The sequence below is a fragment of the Aquarana catesbeiana genome, linkage group LG01 (assembly GCF_042186555.1).
Source record: "Aquarana catesbeiana isolate 2022-GZ linkage group LG01, ASM4218655v1, whole genome shotgun sequence".
Lineage (NCBI taxonomy): Eukaryota > Metazoa > Chordata > Amphibia > Anura > Ranidae > Aquarana > Aquarana catesbeiana.
Genome location: NC_133324.1, coordinates 23063618 through 23085058, shown reverse-complemented (window position 1 = coordinate 23085058; position 21441 = coordinate 23063618). Strand labels below are relative to the sequence as shown.

At 44.4% G+C, this 21441-nt stretch overlaps 1 protein-coding gene across 1 annotated transcript in view; it reads right to left on the bottom strand.

Annotated features, from left to right (window-relative positions):
* Positions 1 to 16331, bottom strand: part of LOC141132318 (vomeronasal type-2 receptor 26-like) — a 58515-nt gene extending 42184 nt beyond the window's left edge. Inside the window, exons 1-2 of the mRNA XM_073620633.1 lie at positions 15987 to 16331; positions 15281 to 15502 (exon numbers count right to left, since the gene is read on the bottom strand). Coding sequence (XP_073476734.1) covers positions 15281 to 15502; positions 15987 to 16331 — 567 coding nt within the window. The remainder of the gene's footprint in view (positions 1 to 15280; positions 15503 to 15986) is intronic.
* Positions 16332 to 21441: the final 5110 nt, after the last annotated feature.

Genomic DNA, 21441 nt, shown 5'->3' with positions numbered 1-21441 from the left:
CACCCAGTGTTGCTTGCATTAACAAGCTTCTTCTGGGATCTATAAGCTCGCTCGATACAAGCTATACTGTGTCTGCATTGTCAAGCAAGCCATAATTGGATGATGCTTTGTATAATCTGCTTAGGTAGCCAATCCTATGAGCTTGTCCACCCTAACCAGTTCTCGGATGCCCAGTGCCTCTGGAACATCATAGGCACATAGATAATGCAGAGCCTCTCTGTGATACCTACTAGGCTAGGTTTATTCCTACATAATCTGTTCTCAAGATCCTCAATTGTATGCATCATAATAGTTTTTCTCATGTAAATGGATTTAAACTGAGTTTAAATAGAGTCAGTAATGTTGGCAGTAGAACCAACCCTCTGTTCCAAGGTGTCCATTCTATTTTCAAGAATACTGATTTGCAGTTTAAAATCCTTTGAGTGTGGTAAAAAGGAATCTTGGATTGAAGCAGAAAGTTCAGGAGTGATATTAGCAGCCGCAAAGAATATATTAGAATATGTAAAAAGGAAAACAAATCTGCAAAAAAAGTTACAAAAGAAAGTAGGACAACCCCCCAAATTCAAATATAATAATAATATATAGGTCAAATCCGAGTACATAGGCCCTTTACAAGATTTTGAGTTGGTGACTGGAGACAAATGTATTAAATACCTTCCTCAGTAGGGATGAGCCCTACTGGTATTGATTTTGGGGGGACCCCTACGCCATTTTAAAAAAAAATGGCGCAGGATTCCCCTTAATATCCATACCAGACCTGAAGGGCCTGGTATGGATTTTGGGGGGACCCCCACGCATTTTTTTTTTGGTGCGAGGTTCTCCTTAATATTCATACCAGACCCAAAGGGCCTAATAATGGACTGGTGGGGAACCCATGCAGTTTTTTTCAAGGATTTTTATTTATATTGCCGGGATCCGACCATGCATTACAGCTGCAAGCAGTTTAAAATGAGATTTTTTCCTTTACAAATGTCATTTTGCTGTGGTATTGTTCTAAACACGGGAAAGAAAAGAAAAAAGGACACCCCCAGGCACGATATTTAAAGGAATATTTCATTTTTATTGTTTCACTTTAAGCATTATGAAAATCACTCCTGAAAAAACGTCAGTTTTTAAAACTTCTGTTTGCATTGATCCATGTCCCCTGGGGCAGGACCCAGGTCCCCATACACTTTTTTATGGCAATAACTTGCATATAAGCCTTTAAAATGAGCACTTTTGATTTTTCATGTTCGTGTACCATAGACTTTAATGGTGTTCGCTTGTTCATACAAATTTTTTCCCTGTTCGCATGTTCTGGTGCGAACCGAACCGGGCGGGGGGGGGGGGGGATATGGTCCAGAAGCATTTCGATAAAATAAAGGTGCATAAAGCACCTGGACCAGATGGCTTACTCCCACATGTTCTCAAAGAGCTGAGCTCTGTTATATCTAACCAATTGTTTCTAATTTTTAGAGACTCTTTAATGACTGACTTGGTTCCACTGGATTGGCTTAGGATCAATGTGGTGCCTATATTTAAAAAGGGCTCAAAGTCTTTACCAAGTAACTACCGACCTGTGAGTTTAACTTTTTTAGTTGGGAAGATACTTTAGAATTTAATAAAAGACCCCAGAAGAGCTTTTGTAAGAAAACAATATTTTAACCTCCTCCCGCCCGTGCTATAGCCAAATGACAGGTACAGCACGGGCCTTAAAGTGGAGGTCCGCCCAAAAAAAAAAAAAAGAACAACCAACAGCTACACATACTGCAGCTGCTGGCTTTTAATAATAGGGCACTTACTTGTCCTGGAGGTAAGCGATGTCGGCACTGCAGCTCATGTTTCCATCAGCTGTCGGGTGCTGCTGCCGCCATTGCGGTTAAGGGTACCCGCTCCTCTCTCCTACTGACCCGGCAACAGAGGAAGGAGGAGGGAGCCCCGGCCATGACATCAATAGCCGCGGCTGAGGCTCCCAGAAGTGGGAAAGGACACCTTTCAAAGACAGGTATCCTGTCTCCCCGTCCCCCCGAAAGGTGCCAATTGTGGCACCGGAGGGGGGGTGGTATCAGATGAGCGGAAGTTCCACTTTTGGGTGGAACTCCACTTTAATTGCTGGGAGGCCATCATATGACGTTCTCCCGCCCGATCCCGGTCCCTTACCACGTGTTCAGCTGAAAGCCAATGACAGCTGATCATGTAATGTAAACAGAAGATCAGTAACAGCCGATCACCAGCTTCTGTCAGAGGGACATCAGTCCCTCACACAGAAAGCTGCGGCTGCCTCATCTGTGCCCACCAGTGCTACCTGTCAGTGCAACCTGTCAGTACCAACTAGTGCCACCTACCAGTGCCCACAGTGCCACCTACCAGTGCCCACAGTGCCATCTATCAGTGCCCACAGTGCCACCTATCAATGCCCACCAGTGCATCCAATCAATGCCCATCAGTGCCACCAATCAGTGCTGCCTACCAGTGCCACCTATCAGTGCCCTTCAGTGCCACCCATCAGTGCCCTTCAGTGCTGCCCATTAGTGCCAACCATCAGTGCTCATCAGTGCCACCCATCAGTTCCACCCATCAGTTCTACCTCTCAGTGCCCATCAGCGCCACCTTATCAGTGCTCATCAGTACAGCTTATCAGTGCAGCCTATCAGTGCCCATCAGTGCCCATAAGTGCCGCTTCACCAGCACACATTAAAGAAGGAGAAAAATTACCTGTTGTCAAAATTGTATAACAAACTATGAAACAGTTTTTCTTTTTCAAAACATTCAGTCTTTTTTCATTTTTTCCCCACCCCACAGCACCTTGTCGCCATGTTGATGGGGACAAGGGTCTTTTCCCCACAACCCTGGGCTCTGGTTGTGGGGGTCTGCGGGCAAGGGGCTTATCGGAAATAAGGAGGCCACCAGATCCCGGCCCCCACTATGTGAAATGGTATGTGGTACGTAGTTCCCTTATCCATTCACTAAAGAAAATAATAAAAACACAGACAGTTTTTGACAATTCCTTTATTAAAAAATAAAAAAAACAGTGTCCCCCCATGTAAATCCATTGTCAATCACAATGCCCGCCGCACCAGAAAAAGAAAAAAAATCAATCTGCCATCCAGTAAGGCAAACTGCTGAATGCCTGGCTTGCTGTGTGACAGTTCTTATATAGGTAAGGGCAGGGCCACCGGGCGATGTCACCTGGTAGCGCCGCCCCCTTTGACATCACTGACACAGCATGCACTGGTTAATTACTTCACAATAGGGGTGGTTCCACCAGGTGATGTCAGCTTCCAGCCCACTGCTTTCTGAAAGATAATGCCGCGTACACACGACCGGACTTTCCGGCAAAAAAGGTCCGACGGAGTCATTCCGTTGGACATGCCGATCATGTGAGGGCTTCATCGGACTTATTCTTTCTAAAATTCTGACGGACCTAGAAATAGAACATGTTTCAAATCTTTCCTACGGAATCAGTTCCTATCGGGAAAAACGCTCGTTTGTATGCTATTCCGATGGACCAAAAAACGACGCAAGGGCAGCTATTGGCTACTGGCTATTGAACTTCCTTTTTCTAGTCCCGTCGTATGTCATCGCATTCTAAACAATCGAACTTTGGTGCGATCGTGTGTAGGCAAGTCCGTTTCAGCGGAACTCCATCGGAAAGACAGTCGGAGTCTATTCTGACGGAAAGTCCGGTCGTGTGTACGCGGCATCAGACTAGCTGTATTCATTCTGGACTTTGAACAGATGTAGAGAAGAGAAGACTGCAAATAACTTGCATAGAAGGATTTGTTTCATCTCTGTATCAACTGAGGCGTCATTTCATTGGGTATATGTAGGGGTTGTGACGATCTGGGGTGATTAGGTTCAAGTGGTGCATGCAGTTTTCCAGAAAAGTGCAACTTCAGACTGCGTTTTTAGGTCATGGCAGCCCACTTTTATTTAAAGGTAATGAAAATGTTGAAACAAACAGTAATCTTCCCTCGCAGGGGGGTTCCGCCATCACGGTATAAACACAAACTATAGCCTCCTGGCTCACTCACTGTCAGCTTCGTAGTGTTTTAGTCACGGGCCACATCTACCTGCTACAGACGTGCACACACAGGCTGCCACCTGCAGCCTTAAACTCTGAGACCTCCTGTCTCTTTCTCCTGGAGCCATCTCCTACTGGGACCCTCCCGACCTCCCAGGCCAGACTTCCTGTCTGCCGGGCGGAGCTGTCTCCAAGTCTGAGCATTGACCTCTATTCCTGGGATGATTATGAAGGTGTGCAATTAGCAAGCCTTCCAAAAATCAGGCATACACTGCTCATATGCACCTGTGACACGGGGTCGCATCTCCACAGGGTTTACAACCACTTAAAGGGAGACACAGAGGTTGTTCATGTGCAGCCATCAGGGGGATGAGCAGGTTTTGTATCCAAAGGCCAAAGCAAGGGTCAGGGGCACATTCAAAAACCAGGGCATGGCTGCCTTTTTTCAGGTACTGGGTAGGGATGAGCTCTCTGTTAGTCCAAGTGCTCATTCAGTTAGTCATGTTGTATATAGTAGTGTTTTGTTTGTGTTCTACCAATACTATATATAACAACTTCCACTGCAAATTAATAAGGAAGCAATGAGTCTTGCTGCGTCCTTAGCTGTCGGTGATACCACCCGGCTCCATTCATGTGCTGGCTGTGACCAATATGGCCATGTGGACATATCTGGTTGATGATATTGACCAAATATGGCAGTGGGGGCCAAAACTGGCATTCGAGTGTAGCATTGAGATTGGATGTGTCCATCGCTTGGAGGGATTTACCTTTAGGTGAGTAGGGGGATGTTGTTCATTGTGATTGACGTGGATTTGAATCGCTGGGTGATGTGATTGATGATGGATTTACACTGTGGGACTTTTTGGGTTTTTTCATTTTTTTAATAAAGGACGTGTCAAAAAGTTCTGTGTGTTTATTTACTTTTTTTTGTAATTAGATAGGGTTACTAATACTACTCATTTATGTAGGGTGGAGGTATCTTAGGCCCCCCTTATTTCTGAATGGAGGCTTCCAGATTCCAGAGCCCCAAAAACACCAAGTCAGGGTTGTTGGGAAGAGGCACCTTTTCCTCATCAATATAGGGATAAGGTGCTTCCCAAGGGGGGTCCCCCTGACAAGGTACCCCCAGGAAATTTGGCCTGGTATGGTTCAGGAAGGGGTTGTACACTTATGCCTCTTTTCCTGGACAGCCAGGCTGCAAGCTTAGATAAGACTTTGGTATGAATTTTAAGGTTGTTGTTTTTTGTGTGGGGTTGCCTCTTGACATCCACACTAAACCCTCATCTATAGTAAGGGTCTGGTATGTATATTTAGGGGAAATGTCAACACCGGGCCAATTCTGACACTTCTTACATAGAGTATATATATAAAAAAAAAATATTTACACATATATAAAAATCTATTTCTTTATCATACATCATAGGACACAGAGCCTCAAGTAATTACGTAGTGGGTTATGGGCCTACCTTCAGGTGTTGACACTGGTATAACCAATACAGGAAGTTGACTCCCCTATATAACCCCTCCTCCTTCCAGGACTCCTCAGTTTTTTCGCCAGTGTCTAAGGTGTTGGTCACGAGTGAAGATGTGCTCTGAGGAGCTCCAGGGAGGGATCCATGCTGGATTTAAAAAACCTCCACAATCGGATCCATCCTCGCCACTGAGGCCATAGGATGGTACCTGGACCTCGATTCAAAAAAGAGGTTTTGCCTGTAAGCTTCTCTTTGAGAGCTGGACCATAGGAACCAGGACTCTTTTGGTCTTGCTACATTACCTAAAGCTGTTCCTGAGGGGTGCTATACAGGTCCAAAGGAGCGGAACCCCTATTAAAAGGGCCCCAGTCTTTGAAGGTTTAACTACGCTGCCCACCGTGATGGGGGAAAGTTGGATCTGTCTGTTAAATCAGCAGTATCCTGCAGCAAGGAAAAGGTAAGGGAAGAGGCTAGGTACTGTAAAAAGGTGCCTATGCTTTCCTTCCATATTTAAAAGTATGCCTTTAAAATGTCTCCTCTAGAAGGAGTAAGTTACACATAACTTAATGTGATGCTTCAAGCAGCTCTGTGTCTGGTTATAAACAGCCATGTGTGGTCCCAGCAGCCAGAGACAGGTTCTCAGTGAACAAGGGACTCTTTTAGAGGAATCAAGGGGATACAACAGTTACAGAAGCAGCATTTCACAGGTTAAAGTACTCTGGTAGCTAATGCAGCCTTAGGAGACTTCCTGACAGGCATGGGATTTAATCCACAAGCCACTAGTTCAACTATTGAGTTCTGCTTCATATAAATCATGTTATGTATAAATAGCTACTGTTATAAAGGCTATATATCTGCTAATATTCCCCTCCCCCTCCCTCCACAGGGAGGCACGGTGGCAACTTCCAGTTTTTTATATATAAAACTTGCCCTCGTGTACTTAGCTTTGCTTGGTATTTTTTATTCAAGATTCGCCAGCCTGTTGTTACAGGCAGTACTTTCAAAGGTACAGCAGCATTGCAGGCTCTCGTCGGCAACGCCGCCTCCTCCCCTCGTGTCTGTGTTTTAGATAAACAGAGCGCATGCGCACAGACTATGTTGTGCTGAGGACGAGGGGGCGGGTTTGCTAAGGGGCGCGTTTCTATAGTCAGGCAGCGCTGTGTATAGGAAGTAAAAAAGTCCACACAGCTTCACAGTCTGGAAACACGCGGTGCTAAGGGCGGAAGATGCTGAGGACGCCAATCAGGTTTTCACCTGATGCTTGTAACACAAACGCTCTCAGTATACAAAGCTAAACTGATAAAAGAGTCTGTTACAGCCTACGGCCACATCACACTAAGGAGACACAGCAGCGCTGGGCACGTAAGGGGTGTAAAACAGGCATTTCCAGTAGGAAACACTATTGTTATCAGCATTTTGCTGATCCTATGGTGACATTGTTTTCTTGAAAACTATTGTCAAAGCAAAAGATATTTATATATTTTGTTACCTCTGCTTTTGTACTTTGCAATATGACTTCCAGAGCTACTGTAAAGGTACCTAAGGCGCCACCTCCAGGCGCTTAGAAACTCAGTCATGCTACCATACTATCATCCTCTCCGGAGATACAAGACATGGCAAGCCAGGGTGAGTCATTGGAAGCTAGCAGTGGTGCAACTGCTTCACACACTTCAGCCCCTGTATACGCGACTGAAGATGCATTTTCCTCAGCCCTGCAGGGCCTAGAAAGAAGATTAGCGGATTTAAATCGCATCCTCCATCCAGGTGGATAGGAAGCATCCCCCTCCCCCACCTTAAACTCTTTACAAACAGTGGAGGGTCCAAGGGAATTGTGGGAACAAGATAAGGTATTACCCTCAGACAATCTAGAGGAAAGACAAGCCGGTTATTTCTCTGCAGAGGGAACAATACTTGATGTTTCAGCTTCACAAACTGAAGTACAGAGCCTTACTAGAATGGTTCGCTCTGCTTACATGCTACCCCTAACAGAGTTAGCTGAAGGTCCGGTCTCCTCCCTGGGTTCCCTGAAACCTTTACATGCATTTCCCGTACACGCATTACTAGATAAGCTTATTTATACCGAATGGGATCATCCGGATAAGCATTTTTCACCTCCGAAGAGATTCTCAATTCTCTATCCTATGGAGGAAAAATTCACAAAAAGATGGAAAGTTCCAGCAGTTGACGCTGTGATTTCCAATGTGAATAAAAGTTTAACTTATCCAGTGGACAATGCGCATATACTTAAAGATCCAACAGATAAGAAGTTGGAAGGTCTGTTAAAATCCTATTTTTCATTAGCAGGAACCGTGACTCAGCCTGCAATTGCAGCTATAGGCACCTATCAGTCCTTAAAGGACCAGTTCACAGATGCTCTTAACGTGCTCCCTGCACAACAGACCCGGGAGTTGGCAGAACTACCAAAAGCATTATGCTTTGCCATAGATGCTATGAAGGATTCTATTCATCAGGCTTCTCGCCTTGCGCTTGTACTTGTACACATGCGAAGGACCCTTTGGTTAAAGGGTTGGTCAGCTGAAGTGCCTTGTAAGAACCTTTTAACTAGTTTTCCCTTTAATGGAGAATGACTATGTAGCGAGAGTTTGTATAAATATTAATCCAAACAGTTTCTAACGGAAAGAGTATTCTTTTGCTAGTCAAAAGAAAATATAAACGTCCTTCATTTAAACACACTTGTTTTCCCACGCCAGGTACAGCCACCTCTAGGCAGGGATGACGGCCTCCACAGTCAGACTCTAGAGGAAGACCTCAGGGTCAAACCCAGGCACAAAAAGACTTGGGGCCACAAGTCTGCAAAGCAGAATACCAATGCATCCTCATGAAGAGGCATCTCCCCTCACCAAAGTGGGAGGAAGACTTCTGAGGTACTCAGAAGTCTGGCAAAGGGAAATTCGGGACAAATGGACTCTCTCCACAGTCTCTCGAGGATACAAGCTAGAGTTCCAAGTGTTTCCACCTTCTCGTTTTCAGAGATCAAACGTTCCCAAGGATCCAGGAAAAAAAACAATCCCTGTTGCAAACATTAGACCATTTATTGGCTCAAGGGGTGATCATACAGATTCCCAAATAGGAGCAAGGTTTGGGGTTTTACTCAAATCTGTTTACGGTACCAAAGCCAAATGGGGATATCAGACCAAGTCTAGATCTATGGAATCTAAAAATCAGTTCCTAAAGATCCGCTCCTTTCGCATGGAGTCAATCAAGTCAGTTGTTTCCATCCTACAAGTCCCTATATTCCCCTATATTCCCCCCTCACCAGAGGTTTCTGTGGTTCGAAGTAGAGCGAAAGCACTTTTAGTTTGTAGCCTTGCCCTTCGGGCTTGCTACAGCACCCCGGGTATTCACAAAAGTACTAGCCTCACCTCTAGCCAGGTTAAAGGCACATGGCATAACTGTCTTGGCTTACCTAGACGATCTATTGTTAATAGACCAGTCGGTGGCTAGCTTGAAGCAAGATGTAGCCATTACAAGCAGTTACTTGGAGAGTCTGGGTTGAATTCTCAACCTGAAGAAATCCTCCTTAAAGCCACTAAAAAGGCTGGAGTATCTGGGCCTGATCATAGACACAGCCCAGGAAAGGTTGTTCTTTCTTCCCGCAAGGATCAGCTCCATACAAGAGCTGGTGCGGATGGTCAGGTCAAAGAGAAATCCCTCAATACGCCTTTGCACAAGGTTGTTAGGAAAGATGGTAGCTTCATTCGAAGCAGTTCCCTATGCCCAATTCCATTCGAGACTGTTTCAAAACAGTATACTGTCTGCTTGGAACAAGACGATTCAAGCTTTGGATTTACCAATGCGGCTGTCCCCAAGAGTGTCCCAAAGCCTCAGTTGGTGGTTATTAACTCGGAACCTGCTGAAGGGAAAGTCCTTCAGACCAATTATCTGGAAAGTAGTAATAACAGATGCCAGCCTTTCAGGCTGGGGAGCAGTACTAGAGAAGACGACTGTCCAGGGACAGTGGTCAAGAACCGAGAGAGAGCCTTGCCCTTCAACATCCTAGAGATTCGGGCAGTGTATTTGGCTCTGAGAACCTGGACCTCCAGGTTAAGGAATTGTCCTGTCAGGATCCAATCCGACAATGCCACGGCTGTGGCATATATCAATCACCAAGGGGGCACCAAAAGTCTCTCAGCTCAGAGAGAGGTGAACCAGATTCTAACTTGGGCAGTTTTCATTCCGGGAGTAGAGAATTGGTAGGCGGACTACTTAAGTCACCAGCAGTTATTCCCGGGGGAATGGTCTCTTCATCCCAAGATTTTTCAGGCTGTTTGCCAAAGATGGGGGACTCCGGACGTAGACCTTTTAGCGTCCAGGTTCAACACAAAGCTAGTCAACTCTGTGTCCAGAACAAAGGATCCACTCCCATACAGAACAGATGCGTTGGTGACCCCATGGGATCAGTTCTCACTGATCTATGCATTTCCCCCGATTCAGTTGCTACCTCGACTTCTTTGCAGGATCAGGCTGGAAAGAAAGTTGATAATTTTGGTAGCACCAGCATGGCCCAGAAGGTAATGGTATGCAGAGATCGTAAAGATGGCAGTGGAGGTTCCATGGCTCCTCCCACTAAGGCCAGACCTACTATCACAGGGGCCAATATTCCATCCTACTTTACGAATGCTAAATTTACCAGCCTGGCTATTGAGACCCACATTCTGAAGAAACGTAGGCTTTCCAGGTCAGTTATTTCTACTTTGCTTAATGCTAGGAAGCCAGCTTCTAGAGCTATATATTACAGAGTCTGGAAAGCTTATGTTTCCTGGTGTGAATCCAAGGGTTGGCACCCTCGGAGATATATTATAGGCAGAATTCTTGCCTTTCTACAAGTAGGCATAGAGATGAAGTTGGCCCTGAGTAAGTGCCAAGTCTCAGCCTTATGAATTTTATTTCAAAGACCACTTGCTACGCATTCTTTAGTCTGGGGTTTCATGCAAAGAGTGATGCAGATTAACCCGCCAGTTAAATCATCCTTAAGTCCTTGGGACTTGAATTTAGTTTTGTCGGTGTTACAAAAACAGCCATTTGAACCGATACAGCATATTCCTTTAGTCCTTTTGACAAGTAAGCTGGTATTTTTGGTTGCTTTATCCTCAGCAAGGAGGGTTTCAGAATTGGCTGCTCTTTCCTGTAGAGAGCCATATTTGGTTATTCATAAGGGCAGAGTGGTGTTACGCCCTCGTCCAGGCTTTTTGCCAAAAGTGGTTTCAGGCTTTCATCTGAATGAAGATATTGTCCTGCCATCGTTTTTCCCAAAATCATGTTCCAGGGAAGAAAAGTCAATACATTGTCTTGATGTGGTGAGAGCAGTGTAAATCTATTTAAAGAAAACTGCTCAGATTCGTAAGACTGATGTCTTATTTATTCTGCCAGAGGGTCCTAAGAAAGGACAGGCAGCATCAAAATCCACTGTCGCTAAGTGGATTCAGCAAGTTATAATTCAAACTTATGATTTAAAGGGAAAGATTCCCCCTTTTCAAGTTAAGGCGTACTCTACCAGAGCGGTTGGTGCTTCTTGGGCAGTGCGTCACCAGGCCTCCATGTCTCAGATCTGCAAGGCCGCAACTTGGTCTTCAGTACATACATTTACAAAATTTAACAAGTAGATGTAAGATGGAATGAGGATATCGCCTTCAGGCGCAGTGTGCTGCAGGCAGCAGTATAATTCCTCAAGGTCTGGGGGTGCCCTACGGGTTGTGTCTCCCTCCCCTCAAGTAGCATTGCTATGGGACGTCCCACTAAGTAATTACTTGAGGCTCTGTGTCCTATGATGTATGATAAAGAAAATAAATTTTTAAAACAGCTTATCTGTAAAATCCTTTTCTTGGAGTACATCATAGGACACAGAGCTCCCGCCTTCTGTTTTATTGGGTGAGAGTATATTGCTTATATTGCTTGGCTACAAAAACTGAAGACTCCTGGAAGGAGGAGGAGTTATATAGGGGAGTCAACTTCCTGTATTGGTTATACCAGTGTCAACACCTGAAGGTAGGCCCATAACCCACTAAGTAATTACTTGAGGCTCTGTGTCCTATGATGTACTCCAAGCAAAGGATTTTATAGGTAGGCTGTTTTAAAAATCCTATTTTTTTTTCTAAAAAATTACTTAAAACCCCAAACATTATATATTTTTAGCAGAGGCCTTAAAAAAAATGATCGGTGTTGCAATTTTTGATATCACACTTTATTTGCACAGCGTTGTTACAAGCACAATTTGTTGGGGAACCAATACACTTTAATGAGCAGGATAAAAAATAAAAAATAAAACAAAATGTAACCCAGAACACCCCTAACCTGGCAGAGACATGCCTCCATCCCTAGAGAGTACATATAAATAAAAAGAAAATGGAAGCGGGACTTTAAATGAGGTTTGTCTCTGTAATAAAGGATATTGTAACTAAGATATATTAATAAACACTATTAATTGTAACCAGTCCCCAATGGGTATGTTTATGTTTTATTATGCACTGTTTATTATTATTACAATTATGTATCAGATTTTTACTCACTATTGTCCTTTGTACCAATCATGTTCTTTTATGTTTATACATGAATAAATATGTGACTATTGTGCATTGAATATGTTTATATTGTGCCTATATTGTGCCTATATTGTACACACAAAATATTTATTTGGTTTATCCATTATAGGGACTACCCATTGGGGACTGGTTACAATTAATAGTGTTTATTAATATATCTTAGTTACACCCCAAATTGTTCGCTATTCGGCGAACAGGCCAACACCCGATGTTCGAGTCAAACTTATGTTTGACTCGAACATCGGGCTCATCCCAACTAATAATATCCCACAACTGTCACACCTAATAATATCTCACAACTGTCAACACCTAATAATACCCCATGTCTGCCACATCTAAAAATCCTAATAAATATCCCACATATAAAATGGGCTGGCATATAGAGGGCATAGGCGTGTCCCAAATTGTACATACGAGGCACAGACAAAAAATGTAAAATGTACAGAATAGTTTAATATTTCAAAACATAAGTATTACATACATTAAAAAAACGTACTGTCATATAATTACCAACAATAAGGGTACATAGATAAACAGCATTGATCAATGGGAATTGATAAACTTCTATCAAACGGGTAGACTGTACTGTCACGTACCTGGTGATGGAGCCTGACATATAGACGACGGCCTCTCTTACAACTCTGACTTGGAGCCCCTGATAGAGCTGACAGTAAGCACCGAGATACAGAGTCGCACGAGTGCCTGGCGGGATCGCTGAACCTGGAGCTGGACTCGGCCGGGCTGTAGAGGTGTCTGTAGGAATCCCAGAGCAGTGGTAGGCAGGTTGCTGGAGCGAGTAGACAATCGGTCCCCACAAGCAAAAGTGCAGGTGCAGCAGAAGGGATGGTGGCACCCTCGAGGCTGAAGAGAAGGCAGGTACAGACAGGCCGGGTCATACACAAATGGGCACGTCAGGAACAGAGGCTGAAGCGGAAGCAGAATCAGATTACAGGCCGGGTCGTCAGCAGACTGGCAGCAAAGTGGCAGAAGGAGCAGGCAGATGCAGAGTAGAGGACAAGCTGGGGACAGATGCAGGCAGGAAACATGAACGTCAGGAAGCAAGCAGGGTCACAACAGGAATGGAAGTCAGGTAGGTAATCGCAGAATACACAGGGAACGCTGTAGAGCAGACAGCACTGAGTCTGAAAACTGACTGAATTTAAGTAGCCTGTTTGGGTGTCAAAAGCTGTCACAGGGTGTGTGTGCACCAATGGCATTCTGACAGGGGCAGAGGTAATAGGTCATCTTCTTCGGCAGCCATCTTGGGTGCTGGCATGGCCTTCCTGACAGAAAGAGGTAACAGGTCGTCTTCTTCGGCAGCCATCTTGGGTGCTGGCATGCCCTTCCTGACAGTACTGATTTTTTCTGTAACTACTGTGTTTCTATCTCCAGATATCCATCTGTACCTCTCCTGACTCCTGAGTAAGCGAGTTTTATCTTGCAAAACACAAAGAGAAAATCAGTACAGTCTACCCATTTGTTGAAAGTTTATCAACTCTGATTGATCAATGCTGGGTCGATGACGTCACAGGGGACGGGTCACCAAGTGATGTTATCGGGTGACTCCACCCCTTGGGCTATTTAAGAAATGTCAAGTGGAGGAGCAGGCAGTCCGCGGGAAGCGTTCAATGAACTATGAGTAAGCACTTAATGTAAGTGTGAAACGCGTCAGCTGTTGTTCTCTACCACCCACAGTGGTGCCCCATGTACCCCATGATCCTGTTTTACGAATAAAGACGAATACAATTTATTTCGGTGTGCGGCTGTCCAGATCTCTGCATCCATCCATCCATACAAGCGTTCAATGAGGCCAGAGGGTTTTTTCCTTTTTTTTTCCTTTTTTCAGGTTCAGCGGTGTGGCGGACTGCATGAAATGGACTCACATCGGGGGACATTCGTTTTTCTTTTTAATAAGAGAATTGTCAGAAACTCATTTACTGTCTTTCTTCATGTTTTACACATTTTTGGTGAATGGGTAGGTGTACTATGTACCCCATACTCATTCACATGGACGGGCCGAGATCTGGGGCCCCCTTGTTAAAGGGGGCTTCCAGATTCCAATAAGCCCCCTGCCCGCAGACCCCCAAAACCACTGCCCAGGGTTGTTGAGAAGAGGCCCTTTTCCTCATCAACATAGGGACAAGGTAATTTGGGATGGGGGGCATAGCCCCCTTGCCCCAAAGCACCCATCCCCCCATGCTGAGGGCATGTGGCCTGGTATGGTTCGGGGGTGGTGTTCACTCGTCCCCTTCTTTCCTGACCTGCTAGGCTGTGTGCTTGGATATTCTCAGATGTTCTATACATGCTACAGATGCGTCACTTTACAAGCAGACTAAGGGGACCCCCAGGCACTATATTTAAAGGAATGTTTAATTTTTATTGTTTTGCTTTAAGTGGGAACCTGACTTAAAGGGCATGTGGCCTGGTATGGCTCAGGAGGGGGGGCACTTGCTCATCCACCCCCCTTTCCTGGCCTGCCAGGCTGCATGCTCAGGTAAGGGTGTGGTATGGATTTTGGGGGGGGGACTCCACGTCGTGTTTTTTTACATTTTGGCTTGGGGTTCCTCTTAGAATACAGACCCTGAGGGCCTTTTTCTATTGCCAGCATAGTTTTGTTTACATTTCAGCTGTCAGTGGGGAAGCAGCAGCTGGCCTCCTGGCCCGCTGCTTAACAACCATCTATTCTTCATACAGAATTCAAATTGATCGATCATTAGATCATTTATTAGAAAATGAATAAACAAAACTAAATTTAATGAAAATGTCATGAAATTTAATGAAAACGAAATGAAAATAAACAAATTCTGAAACGACACTAAGAGAATAATGAAACAAAATGATATTTGTAACAAAACGAATATATACGAAACTAAACAAATTTTTCAATTCTGCATATATCTACTAAAATCCCACTTCTCGATTCCACAATTAGATTTTATTAATAATCTGCTGATTTCAGTGCTGTTATTTACTGTAATAATTATATTCCATGTCATTTGTGTCAGAGATTTACAGCCACCCGTTACTTCCTCTGCCAACCTAATTCCAGAACACATACATACACACCTAGAACATAAATATTTTATAAGAAATCCATATGTATAAAAATGTTCACAATCAAAAACCTTCAAGGGTTCCAAAAATGATCCCATTCATGGAGAGGCAGATTGGCTACTATATTAATAAATCCGAATTATGAACCTCCTCAGCAAACAATATAAATAGAAAATAAAGTGATTTCTTACTTTGCCTTCTCTCCAGAAGGATGGGTCACTTAAATTGATAAATGGTTCAGGCACATATTCTGGGCTTCGCATAGTGGAAATTGTTCTAAATGAATAATATGTTTTGTTAAAAAAATACCAGCTTTGTAAAATAAGATCAGCTGGAACTTCTCTCCTCTCATTAAAGTAGATCTCACGTTCATCTGGGTCGGTGTAATGAAGATTTCTCATATATTTGTACAGCTTTTAATAGAAGACAGAAATATTAATATATACAGTTATAAAAGTTCTGGAATATTAGTTTGCCTTAAAAAAATACAAAATGTGATGGAGTTAGATTTCAGTTACTAGGCGGTCTTCCTATAAACGTAAAGAGGAATGAATGAATTAGAAGAATCCCATCAATCCAAGAGAGACAGAAATATCTGGTAACTGCACATCAAATACATCATTACCTATAGGAGATTGCATTGTCATATATTTCACATAATGGGTGAAGTTTGCTTTAAATACAGGGACACTTTCAGATTACTGTCACCCACCAAGTCTGCACCGTAGTCCTGAGAAGCCTCTGACTCACCAAGCCCCTCAGAGGTCTCCATGGATATCTGCTGCACCAGACATGCTAGGTGAGATACAGTAACAGAGTTTCCTCCGTGGTCACCCCTTCCACACATACCTCAGCATTTTGTCTGCATTATCAGCAGCAATAAACAATAAACCTCACATTTTCATCATCAGTGCTAAACATCTGAGCGGGTCTCCCAACTGTGGTCACTCCCACTTCACTGTATGTCTCACAACCAGTCTCTTTAGTCACTGTATTTGCCGTCCCAGTACCAATTTCATCAAAGATAGTCCTACCCATCACAGCATTGAGTGTCTCAGTCTTCATTTGCGTGTACTTAGCCTGGAATGACTCCTGATCACTGTAACCAGGCGTGGCGATAGCAGACATTTTTCCATAACAATCTGGGCAGGTAATCATAGACCTCTGCCCGGCCAAGTTACCTTTTGCAGCATCTAGAGACAGAAGACACTTGGGGATGGCATGCCCCCATGGAGCCTCCATTTTCAGTCGATGCCTTATAAGAAAACACGCATTGGGTTGGAGATAGCAGCGTGATATCAATACGTGCCGACCGTTCTGCGGGCGGCCATGCCTGACATTCAAACAGCCCGATTCTGACTTCTTTGATGTAAGTGCAATTTTTGCTTTTAATAAAACAGATTTTACACAGTAATTCATCATAATCCTTTTCCATTGCTTTTCATATCATATGATGTGAGATATGTGACAGGGACATGCAGTCAGGGGAGGCAGGTGAGGCAGAGCAAAGCAAAATTGAGCTTTAAGGGTCGTAGCTCGGCAACCTGGGGTGACAGAGACCCCAAAAAGCCAAAATCCTACCCCACCACTGGTCAAAATATGGGGCTCCTCAAACTTATGGTTCAGAGATACGGGGCTCCTTGCGCAGTCTGTCAGAAGCTACATACATCGCGGCCAGTTTAAATACAAGCTGGCACACGCTGTTTGAGAGGAGGACTTCTTGTCAGAGGCACTGAGCTCAATGGACAGCTTGGAGCCTTGGACCAATGGTAAAGCACCATTGGAACAAGCTGTCCAATAGACCCGCCCCCTCTGTCAAACAACCAGTATAATGAAAGAGCCAGCCAGAGCTGTCAGTTTTTTTTTCGTTCAGCCTGCTGGTTGAATGAGAAAAAATGAACAGTGTATACCCAATTAGATTTTCAGGTAACTGTCGACTTTAATGTCTCCCCACAGCAGGGATAGGGCCTTGGCACAGAGCAAAGCATTCACCAGGTGTCTTACAGACAGACAGATGGCAGGAGAGTGCACGGATGGTGTCAGCAATGGAGGCGCTCAGCTGTAGTACTTACCTTCTACTTTGATCTGAATGGACGATGACAGGTTCTCTTTACTGCCAGACACCCCTAGGTGCCTGATCCTCCTTTCAGATCTCCTGTAGGGGGCCCTGGAGCCTACACACTGGACAGATCCAATCTGCAGAGAGATATAATATCTGCAATGAGAGATCCCACTAATGAGAGATCCCACTACAGACAGCTGAAGGGGAGGCCAGCCTGACACATCATTCTACCACCAGCACAGTGAGTGGATGGAACATCACACAGCATGTAGTACCCAGGAAGTGATATCCTCAGCACTGTACATAGCGATGGCACAATAACAAACATCAGGGCTGCAGACACACAAACCTCCTCAGAATGCAGCTGACATGCTGGGACCTGTAGTCCCTCCTGTAAATGTCTCAGATACCCCACCGTCCAATCAGAGCTCAGCCTCCTCTCACTATACACCCACCTCACATTCACCTCCAGTGTTCTCCCTGTGTATACTAACAGAAGCTGCTCATGCCGGAAAGGATGTAGGGGGAGAGGCGGGGCTTAGATACAACGTCCTATAGGGGAGGGGCCGCTGTGCTCTGTGTAAGGGAGGAATGGGGATGTGTGGTGTGTGGGATGTGATAGGGAGGGGGAGGAGCACTCCATGTAATGAAGTACAATGTGAGCCGACTCTTTCATTACACTGGTTGTTTAACAGAGGGGGCGGGTCTCAGTAGCAGTCCCGCCCATACCCGACATCACAGCTTGGATTTGACAGGTGAAGTTCGTCATCGGGGCTGCACAGTGCACATCCAGCTGGCTTGTTCGCCAATCCCTGGATGTGCTGGATGTTTAAACTGCTGCAGGTCCTATTCAGTCACACGTTGACATATAAGCAACATAATTATGCGGGACAAAGCCCCTGTACATCGGGAAAGCGGGACAAAGATCTGAATGCGGGAAAGTCCCGCCCAATCCGGGAAGGTTGGGAGGTATGCGTTTATTTTAGGGACACCATCACAGTCAAAAACAGTCCATCTTATTGATATACATATCTATTTTCCTCACTTTTCAAGGAGTTTTTGATTGCAACAGTTTTCGATTTTACATTTTCTAAGGCTAAGCGCAACCTTTTAGTATTATTTCCAATAAAATGGCGATTGTTGCAATATTTTATGTCACACGGTATTTGCGCAAGGGTTTTTTTAAACAATTTTTTTAAAATACACTTTAATGAATTTAACCACTTCTATACCGCTGAACATCATATGATGTCCTTGGCTTTCACGGGATATATCTGAATGATGACTGCAGCTACAGGCATCATCCAGATATTGTTTTTTAGAGCCGGCGATTCTGAGCATAATAAGAATAATAATAGCAGCTGTTCAGCCGCTTGATCATTTTTAGCGGCAATGGGAAGGGAAGTCCCCCCTCCTGCTGTCCTCCGGTGCTTCTCCGGGCTCTTCTGTGCAATCGGGGACCCGAAGAACAAATCGGCCGGCACCGGAAGAGAGGCATAGAGATTTCCAAAGGACAGATGGTTCCCGGCAATCTCTATGACCCTCGGAGGCTTGGGCGCGACGTTATGATGCTTTTTTTTTTTTCTTTTTTTTATCTGATGCTTTCAAGCCTGGAGGAGAGATGTGGGGTTGTAGACCCCACATCTCTCCATAAAGAGGACCTGTCACGCACCATTCCTATTACAAGGGATGTTTACATTCCTTGTAATAGGAATAAAAGTGATCAAAAAAAAATTGTTAAAAAGGGAAAGTGTAAAAATAAAAAAAATTAAATAAAATAAACAATAAAAAATAATTAAAGTGCCCCCGTCCCTGCTGGCACAAGCGAACGCATACGTAAGTCGCGCCCGCATATGTAAATGACGTCCAAATCACACATGTGATATGGAAGAACAGGTTCTGAATCTAAGGAAGCAACTGTCAGCACTAAGAAGACCCTCCATACTTAAGGAGAGCCGGGAACGTACCCAGCAGGTACGGGGCCAGCACAGAGGCGGGTGGAGGCAAAGAGTTGCAGGCACTAAAAAAGAGTAGATGGGTGACAGTCAGGAAGGATAGAGGGGAAAGTGCCAGGGAGGCCGATCCTGAGCTGGAACATCCAAGTTAGGGATGGGCGAACAGTTCGGCCCGAGCATAAGTTCTGGCCGAACTTTGGTTGTTTGGACATTCGCCGAACAACGAACATTATGCGTTGTTCGCGGAAAATTCGAAAGCCGCGGAACCCCGTTAAAGTCTATGGGACATTAACATGAAAAACCGCAAATATGAATGCAATCTACTCACTGGGGGGAGAACCTCTGAGGGAATCAAGGATGGAAAAGAACCTGGGGGTCCTAGTAGATGACAGGATCAGCAATGGCATGCAATGCCAAGCTGCTGCTAACAAAGCAAAAAGAATATTGGCATGCATTAAAAAGGGGATTAACTCAAGAGATAAAGCGATAATCCTCCCACTCTACAAGACTCTGGTCCGGCCTCACCTGGAGTATGCTGTCCAGTTCTGGGCACCAGTCCTCAGGAAGGATGTGCTGGAAATGGAGCGAGTGCAGTTAAGGGCAACAAAACAAATAAAGGGACTGGAGGACAGTAGTTATGAGGAAAGGTTACGAGCACTGATCTTATTCTCTCTGGAGAAGAGGCGCTTGAGAGGGGATATGATTTTAATTCACAAATACCATACTGGTGACCCCACAATAGGGATAAAACTTTTCCACAGAAGGGAGTTTAATAAGACTCGTGGCCACTCATTAAAATTAGAAGAAAAGAAGTTTGACCTTAAACTGCATAGATGGGTCTTTACTGTGAGAGCGGCAAGGATGTGGCGGTGGTTTCAGCGGGGAGCATCGATAGTTTCAAAAAACTATTAGATAAGCACCTGAACGACCACAACATACAGGGTTATACAATGTAATACTGACATAAAATCACACACAGGTTTGACGTGATGGACTTGTGTCTTTTTTCAACCTCACCTACTATGTAACTATGTAACTATATCCAATATTTTCAGTAAAATATGAAAGATGATGTTATGCCGAGTAAATAGATACCTAAGATGTCACACTTTGCACACTCTTGTGGAATGGCGACAAACTAGGGTACTTAAAAATCTTAATTTTTTTTTTTTTTACAAGTTACCTGTTTAGAATTGCAGAGGAGGTCTAGTGCTAGAATTATTGTTCTCACTATAACGTTCACAGCAATACCTTGAATGTGTGGTGCTTACACCGTTTACATATGTGTGCGTGACTTAAATATGTGTTCGCTTCTGTGTGTAAGCACGGAACGATAGGGGCTCTTTACATTTTTTTTTTCTTATTTATTTATTTTTTATTTTTAAACTTTCCTTTTAATTTTTTTTTCACCACTATTATTACTATTATAAGGAATTTAAAAATCCCTTGTATGAGAAACAAGGATGACAGGTCCTCTTTATGGAGAGATCTGGGATCAAAAAGACCCCAAATCTCTCCTTTATCTTTAAAAGTAAAAGTTAAAAAAAAAATGTGTCTACTACTGCCCTAGAACGGAAGTGACAAGGCCATAGAGGCATATGATCTGGTCTCTGTCCGCCTCTGTGACTAGCCGGCTGCACCCTCATGATTGGCATGCCAGTGAAAACGGTAGGCCAGAGAAACACCAGTGAGTGGCTGGAGGGGGGACACCGCTTCTGAAAGAGCTTCAGTGGCCAATTTTAACCGCTTGACATCCGGAGGACGTCATATGACGTCCTCGAATTTCAGGGCTTATATCTGAATGATGTCTGAGGCTACAGACATCATTCAGATACCGGCATTTTCAGCCGGCGATTCCGTACACCATAAGAACGATCATAGCGGCTGTTCCACCGCTTGATCGTTCTTACGGGCGGCGGGAGGGGACGTCCCCCCCCTCCCGCCGCCCTCCGGTGCTACTACCGACTCACCTCAGCGATCGGTGAGTCGGATAGCGGATCCGCCGGAGCCGGATGTTCACCATAGAGATTTCCGGCGGACCAGATGGTCGCCGGAGTCTCTATGATTGTTCGGAGGCCGGGCGCGATGTTATGACGTCACGCCCGGCCTCTGCATTCAAAAAAACTGCGCCGCTTCGGCTGTGAAGCGGCGATCGTTTTATTTTTTTTTTTTATTTTAGGCTTCCCAGCCTAGAGGTGAGATGTGGGGTCTTATTGACCCCATATCTCACTGTAAACAGGACTGATCGTGTCATATTCCTATTACAAGGGATGTTTACATTCCTTGTAATAGGAATAAAAGTGATCAAAAAAAAAAAAAAAAATTTTTTTAAAGT